Genomic DNA, 12931 nt, shown 5'->3' on the forward strand with positions numbered 1-12931 from the left:
CTATAACCTGACTTAAACCTATATATAACTAGACTGAAACCGAACCTAAACGAGACTTAAGTCAGACTTGATAGAGACTTAAAGCAGACTTCGACCAGAGCTCCACTAGACTTGATCCAGACTTTAGCCACACCTAATCCAGAATATAACTTGATTGAGGCAAACTTAAACAAGATTTAATCTGGACTTAATCCAGACTTAAACCCAACTTGAACCATTATTCAGCGCTATAATTAGAACTAATACAAAAAAAAAAAAAGAGAACTTCCTGACCTGGGCTTTCGGCTCAGCGTCCTTGCAGAGACTGACCTTAGATAAGCTTCCGTTCTGGAATTGTGGAATTCCGGTTCCTCGACCGAATGGAACATACCTGACGAAGCTCTGCCTCCCGGCCCTGCCCACCTCCGGAGACAGGAGCTTCTGCCGTCGCCATCTGCCGCCATCAAATGTCCCCTAATGGCTTTAATTTTAGCTGTTTGATGCTGGTTTCCATGGAGATTAGCGAACAGGCCTCTTAATTGAGTGGTACTCAAAAATGTCACGGCGCCCTACTTGGCGACAACTGCTTCTGAAACCGACTGGGTTTTTTTTTTTTTTTTTTTTACTTTTCTCAGAACCAGACGTCGGTTTATTTTTTTCGTCAAATCACGACGGCAACTCACACTCTCGGCCCACGATGCTGATGGGCTCCAGGTCCTGGGGGAATGGCGCGGCGGCGCCCGTGGACAGGTGGGGCGCGAGGGTGGCGAGGGCGAGCGCCAGGACGGCGGGCAGGACGGGGCCCGGCGTCCGCCTCATTTTGGCAGTGGACGGGATCTCAGCAGGAACGCATGGCTCCGCAGCGACTTCACCTCCCACCTGCAACACACACACACACACACATAAACCTAATTTAGCGAACTACTCCACAAAAGTTGTGGCTGCTCTCTGGCTGCAAACTCGTAAATCAAGAAGGCGTCTAATCGCTGTTGGAATTTAAGTGCAGCTATTATGTGATTGAGTGGCGGCTCGCTGATTAGCATGCAGCATCTTATGTTATTGCGGTGATGTGATTAAGTGCCTGATGGTTTGAGCCTGCTCACACACACACACACAAAACACACAGACACGTGTGCGATGGATGGGTGGTGAGGGAGGGGGGGGGGGGTGACACGGGGATGACCCGCCTAGTTTGCCGCCGGCGGGCGTCTTTCACAGGTGACGCACCGCCGGCGCCGCCACCAGGCATTACCCTCATCCAGCCCGCATTCGCACCACTTCACACTTAATCCGACTCAGACCGAACACAAATCTAAAGAGACGGCGATCGGCGTGGAGGAGGAGGAGGAAAAGGAGGAGACCAGGCGGGATGAAAACAAGAAATCAGATTATTTCCCATTCCGGTAAATGGTCGGATTATATCAAGCCAGAAAGCGATGGTTTGGGGGTGTTTTTAAACGGTACGCCCACTCGTGTGTTCACAGCGTGGGGTTGTTTATAAATAGAAAAATCCACACAGGAGACTCAGGCCTGTGTTTATGGCATGGAGGAGTTTGTAAATGGTACGGCCCATAGGGGGGGAAGACACTCCTGTGTTTACGGTGTGGAGGTGTTTATGGTATGCTCCGCCAAAATGAAGACACACCTGAATTATTATTGCTGCCTTGAGTCCCGTGCCGTTAAGCACGCCACACTTCCATCTTGAGCATCGCATCCCTGTTTAATGTGTTGTATGTATTCAAATCTCACAACTGGTTCTTTAAGGCAACACTCTACTCTGTGTGTGTGTGTGTGTGTGTTGGCTGGGGTTTGAGGGACATAGAGTGTTATTACACGGTAATAAAGGCTGCTTTAGTATAATTACAGAGTTTAACCCCCCCCCCGGTTGCCAACGCTGCCGCCTTCATGTTGAATAATGGAGTTGACCTTCACCTTCGCTGGGGGCTGAGGTGGGCTGAGAGAGGCTTTGTCTGCTGTGTGTGCTGAGACCTTTGGATAAAACACACTCACACACACACACACACACACACACAGAAACACATCTGGGCAGATAAAATATGTCCGCCGTCACTCAAGCGGGATTTGTTTCTTGTTTCTCCAACAGTGTCACTGTTCTTTTTTTTTTTTTTTTTGCTGGCTGTCAGCGATTGCTGTCGGCCCTCATCTCTGACCCCCACGACCCCCATCATGAGCGGCGTCACCATTCTGAATCACAAGCGTAGTTATACAGAAGTTATTACACGTGTTATTACCGCTATTACACCCGAGCGGGAAGTGAATTTTTTTTTTTTTGGCTAGGGGAGCAAATCGGGGGAGGCATTAGCCCCTCTTGGCTGCGTCCCCGCCTGGCAATAAACCAATGGCAGCACATGGTTTTCGAAAGGGACGCAGAAACTGGAGCCGACGGCGACGCAGAGCCGCCATTAATACTGATAGCGGCGGCGATGAGGTCAAGAGATGATCCCCGGCGCCATTAATCCAGGGAGGGAGCGGGCCGGCGGACGGGGCTGTTTACTTTGTGAATTACAAGCGACGGACGCCCTTCGCCACGGAACAAACAAGGTAATAGAGAACAGGCAGGAAGAGGGTCGAGCAGGTAAACAAGGCGCGGCGTCACGACTGTGTAATAACACATTAATATGCAGAGACCGACAAAGACGGAGTTCACCGGCCGCTCGGACTCGAGGGAGACAGTGAAGACGAAGAAATACCAGGAGTTGATCTCGGTTTAGCCATTTTTTTTAAAAAGGGAAAACAAAATAATGATAATCATAGCAGTTATTATCAAGCATTCACGATTTCATTCACACTTTCCGAAAGACATCAAACCTCTCACCCGCTCATCCACACCTTTCTAGCTAGCTGTAGATGCTAATGTAACACTGGCTAATGCTCACAGTAGCATGCTAGCTGCTAGTGATGACCCAAGCATCTGCAGGGTTTTGGCTAACTAGCACCGACAAGGAAATGCTACACGCTAGTATTAGCTTCCCCTCCTCCTCGGGCGGCACAGGAGCCATTAACTGACACAACAAATAACCTAAAAAGGACAACATTTTCAGTGGAGGAATTTGAAAAAAAAGAGACCGATCAACACGGGGGGGGTCGTTGAAAGTTAGAAAAAGAATTTCGGTATTTGTACCCTATTTTATTACGGGTTTATTTACTCACTTACATAACATACATTGGTAATTGATTGCCTCCATATGTTGAATGGGTGAGAGAGTCAATGTTGTATGTCTCTTATATAACTTGTGAATGAGCGAGTGAATGGTCGTATGTCTCGTCATGTGACCCTGTGATGGACGGGTCTTGGGAGAACCAATCCCAGCTGAGATAGGCTCCTGCACGCCAACGACCCCCGAGTGCAGGATAGACGCTACAGGTAATGAACAAACGGATGAATGAATGAATACATGAATGAATGATGAAGGCTTCTTAGTGATTAATAAAGTGGTAACAACAACAGTCCAGGCGGGGACCTGCCCGCCGACTTATTTCTGTCAAAACAAGCTCATGTGAGTGGGAGTGTGACGGGAGGGAAAACATCCCATGATATCAACGGTTACCCGCGGATACAAGCGCCTCATTGTTCAGGCACCGGCCACATTGTCCCCCGTCCAGGAGGGAAAAACAGCTGGGGGAAGGTCGACCAGCCCGCCGCCTCCGTCCCATGACGGGAGTCACACAGCGGGCGCCGTCATCCGCCCCGCCGGCTTTTTATTTCTCCTTGCGGCCTCCGGTTTCTCTGCCGGCACGGCGAAACACCCAGAACCGCGCCAGTGTTAAGAGGAAACGCAGTGCTCATGGTGCACTTCCCTTCGCCGCCGCCAGTTATTTAAGAGTCTGCACTCAACCCTCTCAGGCGGGAGGGTTGGACTCGGTTAATTAGATTTCCGCCGCCGCCGCCGGATTGGAATTGGGATCAAGGAGCGAAGGCCGATAATTGGGACTCCCCTCCCGACGTTCCATGGAAACAACAGGGGCCGGGAGCGTCCGCGGATTGGGCTGGGGGAGAAAATAAATAAAAATTGCCCGTGTCACCGTGGAGATTTTAACGTACCCCGGGACTGACGTGTTTATTACACTGTAATAGAGGCCTCCTGCGTTCGGAGGACACGGTGTTGTGAACATGGGGGAAAAAAAACAAACATTTCCTCCTGGATCGGGAATAGTGCACGGCGGCGTGCACATTATTGTGTGTACTTGCGTATCTGAAGCTCAAACATCAGACAGTCAGGAGACTCTGGCTGATGACTCAATGCGCTGCAGCTTGTGTTCTTGCGGTGTGTGTGTTCATACTGTGTGTGTGTGTGTGTTTGTGTATCTATCCTTCACTCTGGATGTTCCCGTCGGGTCGGTGGGATGTAGCGATGCTAGCATGCTACAGGGTAAGGCTAGAGGCTTCGAAGAGAGAAATAAATAAATGAATTTTTTTTTTTTTTTTTTATTCCTAAGATGCACTATTTTTTAATTGTCACTTTTTTAAAATCGAAATAACATTTGATATATGTATGTTCTATTAACTAAACTTTTCTTGTATTTTATCTATTTAAGATTCAATTCTTCATTTTTTAACCCCTATTTAAATTGAATTTGTTAAAATTACATTTAATTAAACATAACCCATAGACTCTTTTTTACTTTTATGTCTCTTTTTTGTTTTTTGCATTCAAAGCTGATTTATGTGGCCATTTTATAAAATTTAATTCTAAAATGACATTAAATAAAATCAAATTTTACTTCATTTATTTGTTTTTGAAATTTATAATCAGATCTTAATTGACCTGTCACTTTTCATACAACTGATTTTAAAGTGCATTTTTTTTTGTATTGAATAGTTGAGAAAAAGAATTAAATTTCTTTAAATGTTTTCTGTTTTATCATTTTTAATCTAATGAAATCATAAAATAAAACATTATTAAAATACAAACAATATCAAATATTGATGTGAATTTTTTCATTTATTTTGTTTTTCAATTGAGTTTAAATTTCTCTTTTTATTTCTCTTACCTCATCCGCATGTGCAGCACTTTGTCACAAGCGCCTGTTATTTTTATCACTATTATTATCATTACGACCCATAACTTAATTTAAAATATTCTAAAATGAAATTCAAAACTATTTACTTTTGAGAGTTTATCTCAGATTAAATAAATCAATCATTCAGGGCGTTTGAGCCCTTCATTTGGCCATTGCCGTGGCGAAAAAGACAACGGAAATGGAAGATGGAGAAGGGAAGTTTGTCGCCACGGCAACATCTGGAAAAGTCCATCAGCATCAGAAGCCAAAGAGAGAAGAATCGATTCCCGGGTGACCTGCCCATGAGGGGTTGGGGTAATGGCTGCCGGGCAGACGTCCCCGTGGGCGGGGGGGGGGGGGTCAAGATGGCTGCCAAGATGAGACGCGCCTGTCGGGGGGGTCGGGACCCTCCTCGCCATCAACGCCACTCAGACGTCTCTCCAAGGGTTGGTGCGGGTTGCCCGAGTTCAGGCCGGTGACAGTTCGTCCCACAGGGGGAAGCCATTGATTTCCGGCCAGTGTCAGAAAGAACCCCCCCCCCCCCCCCACTATGTTGGAGTCCCCTTGCTTTTGAGCCCCCGACCCAAAAAAAGAAAAAAAAAAAAAAAAAAAATCAATGGAGGATCAACGTTGGGAACAGAAAGGAGCTGACAAAAGTTGTGGCAGCAGGTTGAGGTCCTACGGCTTGACGGGGGGGCAAAATACACACTTATAGAGCGAGGGGGGGGGGGGGTGATTCTACTCGCCTTCGTCTCAAGCATCCAAAAACTGTAGAACCTGGGCTTACCAACTGGATTTGTTCTTCGTGAACCAAATCAATATTTCCCATTGAAATCACTATAAACCCCACTGATCAGTTCTCCGGCTCCAAAAAAATACTGCACTCTTTTCAACATCTTTTAGGGGGGTTTATTTGTTGTAAAAAAAAAAATAGCAGAAAGGAATAACAGATTGATAAAAAAATGTGTTTCTGGTGTTCTTTCTCTTCTTGCCAGCACTTGTACTCTGTGTTTCCTTCACTAAATCAGCAAAAGTAAAGCCTTCTCACATATAAGACCGTCACTACTGCTAACGCTTTCTCCAGCAAGCTGTCATTCAGACATCCAAGCTAACAATAACTTGACAATAACTAATATAACTAACACAGACTTGAGACCTTTGTGTCGTTAGCGTAGTCACCCCCTCAGCCACACCGGACGTCTTTTTCTTCAGAATTGTACAGAAGGTTGACTTAGCCATGTCGTTGTAACACCAATATCGCTGTCATGTTTAGCTATTACTTCCTTCATTAGATTGTCTGTAAGTCATAACCTCTTAGCACCGCTATCACTAGCAAGTTTAACCATTTTGGAATTCATAATGAAGGCTATCTTCCTGAAAAAAAAAACACTATAGCAGGAGAACACAACAATAAACGATGTAAACAAGGTGGAGAAGCATGCACAACTGCTGCTATGCTACAAGGCTACAACGCAGAAGAGCCTGTGAGTTTGTTTGTGCGTTCGTGCACCGAGGCTTGTTCAGAGCCCACAAATTCAAAATTTGTGGGCCAGTTTGTTGGTGATGGTTACTTCCCTTCATCCTCAGAGACTCAGGAGTCCCTGACCGACCAGCCAGGGGGGGAATTCGGGGTGAGTGAGGGAGGTAATCTCAGGTAATCTCATCACTCAACACACCGGACAAAAATATGCCCCCCCCCTCGTCTCCATGTCATCTATAATTCACGTTGCTATTGAGAAACATGACCCACTTCACTGTATTGACAGAAATCCAAGCGCCGTCTTCCCCTTCAAGGACAAGCCCCCCCCTCCACACTCACTCACACACTCACACACACACACAAAATGGATACGACACCCATGCAAGATGAGGAAAGGAAGGCAGTGATGTCTTCTGTCAGTGACAGCTTTTCACCCCAGCTGGTTCACTGGCTCCGCCCCCAGTGGGGTTTGGAGGTGGGCGGGGCCTCAGGGGAGCTTCCTGATTGGCTGGGATTCTTTGCATTGATACAGCACGAGAGTTGGCCCATTCACGCTGAGCGTTAAGTATTAAAATCCACGCACAGCAAATCAGAGGGCAGTGAGGAGTTCACACACCTGAAAACACACACACCCGAGAATATGCACCTGAACACACACGATGAAAAAAAACCCTGCACACACTCCTGAACACACACCTAAGAAAACACACCGGAGACCACACACCCAAGGACACACATTTGAACACACACATGAGAGCATGTCTGAACACACCTGAGAATACACACCCAAGTACACACACCTGACAAAAACACACCTGAATGTGTGTTACGTGCCTGCTGTCTCTCTGCCAACCGGCCAATCAGAGCCCTTGTGATCCCGCCACCGGTTGTCTCTCTACTCGCCACCTGTCTGGTGGCGCCATCCCCCCCCCACCGCTGCCATCATGAAACCAACAGAACTTCCTTTTTCCTCCCGCAAAACCTGGCAATGATGTGTTTCCACGCAACGTGTCTTGTTTTTCCGCCCACAAACGCGACGCCACACCGGGTGGAACAATGAAAGGGCTCGTAGGTGAAAAAAAAAGAAAAAACGGCGGCGGGTGGAGCGACTTCGCCATGGCGGCCGCTCCCGAAAAAACATGGTGCTCGTCCGTATTCGCACGGGAGCTCTTTGATCTCCATCTGCCCCCGCGGTACCAATTAGCCGCCTGCGCCGTCTGCATTTCCAAACTCGCCGCTTCCTCTTCGGAGAGACGGCATGCGTGAATTATCAAACGTCCGGAACGCCGGTTTCCTCCCCTGACGAGCACGAGCGGCGAAAAACGGAGAGGCTCCTTTCAAACGGCGGGTTCTGGGGCGCCGCTGGCAGCCATCTTTGCCAGGCCTCCCCGGCGTGCTGACGCAGCGCCTTCGCCACCTGACAAAGCGAGAGCCCAACAAGGGGTTTAACTGATGAAAAGGGAGACAAACCGCCATGGCGACCCGGGCGCCGGCTGCGTCCCTCCTTAGCAGGTTGTCCATCCAGCGGGGATGAGGACGCCACGACGAGGGCGGAGCCTCGTTTCCCTCCCTTTTGCTCTACGAGTGAATCCTCGCCGCGCTCTGACTGGTCGATCCCGATGAAGGGAGCTTGTAAATCACCGGGCGAGCGAGCGAGGCTGCGGCTGCTATGGCGGCGGCGGCGGCGGGCCCCCCTTCTCCTCCCCTTGCTAAGATTAAAACACTTCATCATTGTCTGCGGGGGACAAACGGTCCCTGAACGCATCGCTCGCATCCAATTACCAGACACCCTCGCCACTCAGATGTGACATCCCGGCGCCGAGGGGAGGGGGGGGGGCTTATCAGGACGCCGCTACCTGTCCTGGGGGGGTGTTTGGGTTGGTGTAGGGGGGGTGACCTTACTTTCATTACTGCTGTCTCACACTGATGATATCACATGAACACAAACACAGGGTGACCCCAGAGCATTCAACCGCCGCCTGACCTCATCAGCTCTCACAGTGTCGGGGGGGGGGGGGGGGGAGAAGGGCGGGTGCATCTACATGAGGTTGCAGGAGGGGAGGGTGACGGAATCTCACAGCCCACTGACCTGGAATCAGCCCGACAATCAATTCCACCGCTCGCCCGCCCCATGGATGGCGAGCGGTGAGGCGGGTTGCTCCTACAACTGGTCACGAGCGGGCGCGTTAGATTAGATGTATGAGTAGTGGTGGTGGTGGTAGCAGGGGTGAGTTGGGGTCTGTGACACACACACACACACACACACACACTTTTTATGAACAAGCGAGAGAAGTTGATAGCTGTCACGTCTCAATGACAACAGCATCCTATACATCCTCTCATCCCCGTGCTGTTATTATTATTGGTGTTATTATTCGTGTGCATGTGTGTGTGTGTGTGTGTGTGTGTGTGTGTCGCAGCGTGCCTTAACACCCGATTCTATAACGCTGACATTCCGCCAGTGCTCAGATTGACAGCTGCAGAGTGTGTGTGTGATACAACCAGGCTTGAATATCATTACCCGATGCCCGCCCACAAAATGGCTCATCTCCCCCCCGTTACAGCCGCTGTTACGGAGTGACTGCCAGACAGACAGACAGACAGGAAGTGCGTCCCGACCACTTCCTGTCAGTGAGTTGGCAAACACAGAGAGAGGATCCCTTGATCTGGGATGGAAAACCTTCCTGGGAGATTCTTCACTTTGCCAACGAACCAAACACACACACACACACACACACACACACACACACACACACACACACACACACACACACACACACACACCTCCATTCATGCATGAAAAATACCAAGCCTGTCAATCACCCAGCTGAGAACTTTCCACACACACGCACGACTCCAACTCTAACTTCACGACAAACAAAAGTGAAGAAAAATGAAAATAAAAATAAAAATAATCCCTGTTAATCCACACGCGCTTTTTTTTTCCTGAAGAGATCCTCGTTGGCGTGGCAACCGTCGCCAGAGGGGTTGGGGGCATTGATGAAATAAACCAAGATGGCCGACAGGTTTGGAATGATGCTAAACCGAGGATCCATTTAACAGCAGCGGGAATGTCAACAAGGAGGAGGCTTCCAGTTTGAAAGTTGAGGTTCCCCCTCGGGATGTCCGCGTTCTCCAGGTCATCCTGAGAACCGGATTTCAGCGGCGAGAATGTGGCCGCCTCCTGCCGCCATGTTGCCGCCATGTTGCCGCCATGTTGCCACCATGTTGCCACCATGTTGCCACCAGGCCGCAGAAGTCGGAGCTTATCGATACGGCGCTGGCGGCCGCTAGCTGGAGCTCTTGTTCCATCGGAACACGTTTGCGCCGTGGCTCGGTTCTGTTTGGAACCCCCCCCCCCACACTCCCTCGCCGTCGTCACGGCAACCTCATCAACTCCCTTGTCCCGTTTCTCTGTCTCGCCCGGCGCTGCAGAAACTTTGAGGTTTGAAGTTTCCCGACTGGAGAGCATTCCGGGTCGTCCGGAGAAGAAGAAGAAGAAGAAGAAGAAGAAGAAGATGGTGGCGGGTCGTCTTCATCTGGCGACCCCCCAACCCTCCACCACATGATCTTCGTCGCCCGAGCGCGATGGAGGGAGGCGAGGAGAGAGCGAGGAGAGGGGGGGCTCTCAGCGGAGGAGAGGAGGGGGAATCAAACGCCACTTTAGTCATTCTTCTCCTCCGTCATCGTTATTTTTCGCCGGCGGACGAACGACTCGCTGCGCTCCTCTTCCTCCTCCTCCTCCTCCTCCTCCTCCCGGACTCGCGCTTCATCTCAGCGCTGGCCTGAACCCAGCGCTGCCGATAATCGCGAAAGCGAGAGGACTATTGGGAGAGGGGGTGGAGGCGCTGGCGGTTGGGGGGGGGGAGGGGGGCAGGCGGCGTGTCATTGAGTCCAGAGTCTGATAAATGCACTCGGCTTGTTGGGTTTGAGATCCTCATTAATCCGCGTTCAGGAGCCAAGCGGACGCCATTTTTCTCCCGCGACCATCTGACAGGAGGCGGCGGCAGGGAGGGGGGTATCAAAGATCGCCGCCACCCGACGAGCTTTGCCGTATCTCAATGACCGTCCATCTTCATTTGGACCAAAGATCGTTTCTCGATCACGTCGTCCACGCGAGGGCAGACGACGGAACAGGAAGTGACCGGAAACCCTCTGGCGGGCAAAACGATCATGTTGTCGTCCTGCCGCCGTTTTAGCCCGACGGCGGCGGAAACTCTCCCCTCTCCTCTTACGCCACGTCACAGCCTGTTTACAAAATGGCGGCCAGGGGGAAGGTGGTGGTCGGTGTTGAAGCTGTCTGGGTCGGATCGATGGCGGCAGACAAGAATCTTCAAGGGATCTCCTGTTACGGAGACGCCGTGCTCGGGCCGAAGGAATCAGCTGATTGGCTGAGGGAACAGACAGCCTCGTGGGTGAGGAGGAGGAGGAAGAGGAGGATGAAGAGGAGAAGGAAGAAGAAGAAGGAGGAGGAGGACAGTTGGACGACCCTGAGGGGGCGGAGCTTCCCGCTTGTGTAATCACAGAAGACGAGTCTTTCCATAATAAGATTCCACTGGTTTTGGAGAAAATTAGCTTAGCATAAAGGCGTTTCCTGCTAACGAGCCGTATTCCCACGGAAATGTGGAGAGGCGGAGAACACCAAGGTGCTCGGGGTGATCGATATACCTTATCGATCAGAGGGGAGAGGGGTCGGACCGGTGCTTCCTGCCAGGACTACTTCCTGCGGGTCGGATCGATACGTCGCCACGGGGGCGTGTGAAGCAGCCGTGGGAAACATTGAACCGCTCGCGCTACAGGTGAGGGGAGCTTAAGGCGCCGATGAATCCGACAGGAAGCGGCCGCCATTTTATGAGTTCTTATTCAATTTAAAAAGTTACTCGGAAAGACGCAGGAAGCAGGAGAGTTTCCCATCCTTCTGATTGACTCCCTTCCGTGGTGATCGGAAAGAAGTCGCTTTGCACACATAAGCCCCGCCCCTTCCTGTCAGCGGCACGGAAGCCAAACCCCTGGGAAGTCAAGGCCTGGCGCTCGTCTGGTGCGCCGCCGACGGCGCTGAACGGCATGGCTCCCGCGTGGTTTCACGATAGTCCATCACACACACTGCCCGACACAAAACACACACACACCACTGCTTCTCAAAGCGGCAGGCCGCTGACAGGCAGCGAGCGCCGCCGCTGCACACATCATTGACATTAATGGCAACAGAGAGCCGGTGAGGGGTGGCATGTGTGTGTGTGTGTGTGTGTGGGGGGGGGGTCGGGATTACACAAGCAGAGTGTGTGTGTGTGCGGTTGCACCGCAACACCAGAGATCAATCCTTGTCACGACGGAGGGCAACGTGACAGCCCGTCTCCTCCCCGCCGTTGCCATCTGCCGATGAGGAAGAAGAGGAGGAAAAGGAGGAAGTTCAGGTGGAGGAGGAAGAGGAGGAAGAAGAGGAAGAGCGAGAAGAGGAGGAAGCGGAGGGGGAGGAAGAGAAGGAGGAAGAGGAGGATAAGGGGAGCTGACAAAAACTGCAGCCCTCTGGGACAAACAGAGAGGTCAACTGAAGTTTATCAGAGAGCCAAGAAAGAAACTGTGCCCCCTTGGTGTGTGTGTGTGTGTGTGTGTGTGTGTGTGCGTGTGTGTCATTGTGGGAGGGACCTCCTGTCAAGCTCAGGTACGAGCGGCTAGCCCGAAGGATCAAATCCCACTGGATGACGAGGTAGTACCGGCAGCCTCAATGTCGCGGGAGCGCCAGCCAATCAGAGCAGGCCGCTGCCGAGTGGCGTCGCATCAAGCGCGCGATTTATTCCACGTATGAAAGAGTGCGGGCAGTGACTCGGCGGCGAGCCATGTGACCGCGGCGGATTGGGAGCCAGGCGGGAACGTCAGCGACGGCGCCGTGACCTCGCCCTCGCCCCGGCGCCGCTTTTAAAATGTCACATGTCCCCACGGCCGCTCGGGGCCTGAGACACAACAAAGGGACTGCTGATTTTTTTTTCCTTTTCTTTGTTGCTTTCTTTTAATCTGCTTAACGTAGGGAGGGCATCTGAGAGACCCTGGAGAACGACGCCGGCGAAGCACCTGAACGCGTTCGGGGTGAATGTCGGGTCTAGCGCGTGGTCGAGTCGTCAACCCCCCCCCCGCATGGTCCAGGAATGGTTTCACCCTCTTGCCACCCATACTACGACACACACACAGATTGAGCACAATCAGGTGTTTCAAAATAAAAGCATGTTTCGGGCCCTTAAAGTGCTCTGGATGCTAAAGGTGGCTAATTGCGCTGCTTCCTCCCCGCTCCACTGCCACCCCACCTGTCAATCATCTAAGATTGGCGAAGTTCGAAATGTCTAGATTCCAGATCATGCGTGGGGTCCAGATTTCCCGCAGGGGACGGCGAACGCGCCGTCATTGTCTTCTTTTGGCCGGACAAAGGTTGGCCTTCACGGCGGCGGAGCTCGTGGG

General features: G+C 51.1%; 1 protein-coding gene across 5 annotated transcripts in view; it reads right to left on the bottom strand.

Annotated features, from left to right (window-relative positions):
• sema6cb (semaphorin 6Cb) overlaps positions 1–12931 on the bottom strand; it is a 127846-nt gene that overhangs the window by 62464 nt on the left and 52451 nt on the right. For all 5 annotated transcript variants that reach the window (XM_086153838.1, XM_086153837.1, XM_086153840.1 and 2 more), the window contains one exon: positions 663–858. In XM_086153838.1, coding sequence (XP_086009964.1) covers positions 663–798 — 136 coding nt within the window. In that variant the 5' untranslated portion in view covers positions 799–858. The remainder of the gene's footprint in view (positions 1–662; positions 859–12931) is intronic.

This window comes from Fistularia commersonii, chromosome 10, assembly GCF_037954325.1.
Source record: "Fistularia commersonii isolate RoL2024-O1a breed Wild chromosome 10, RoL_Fcom_v1.0, whole genome shotgun sequence".
Classification (NCBI taxonomy): Eukaryota; Metazoa; Chordata; class Actinopteri; order Syngnathiformes; family Fistulariidae; genus Fistularia; species Fistularia commersonii.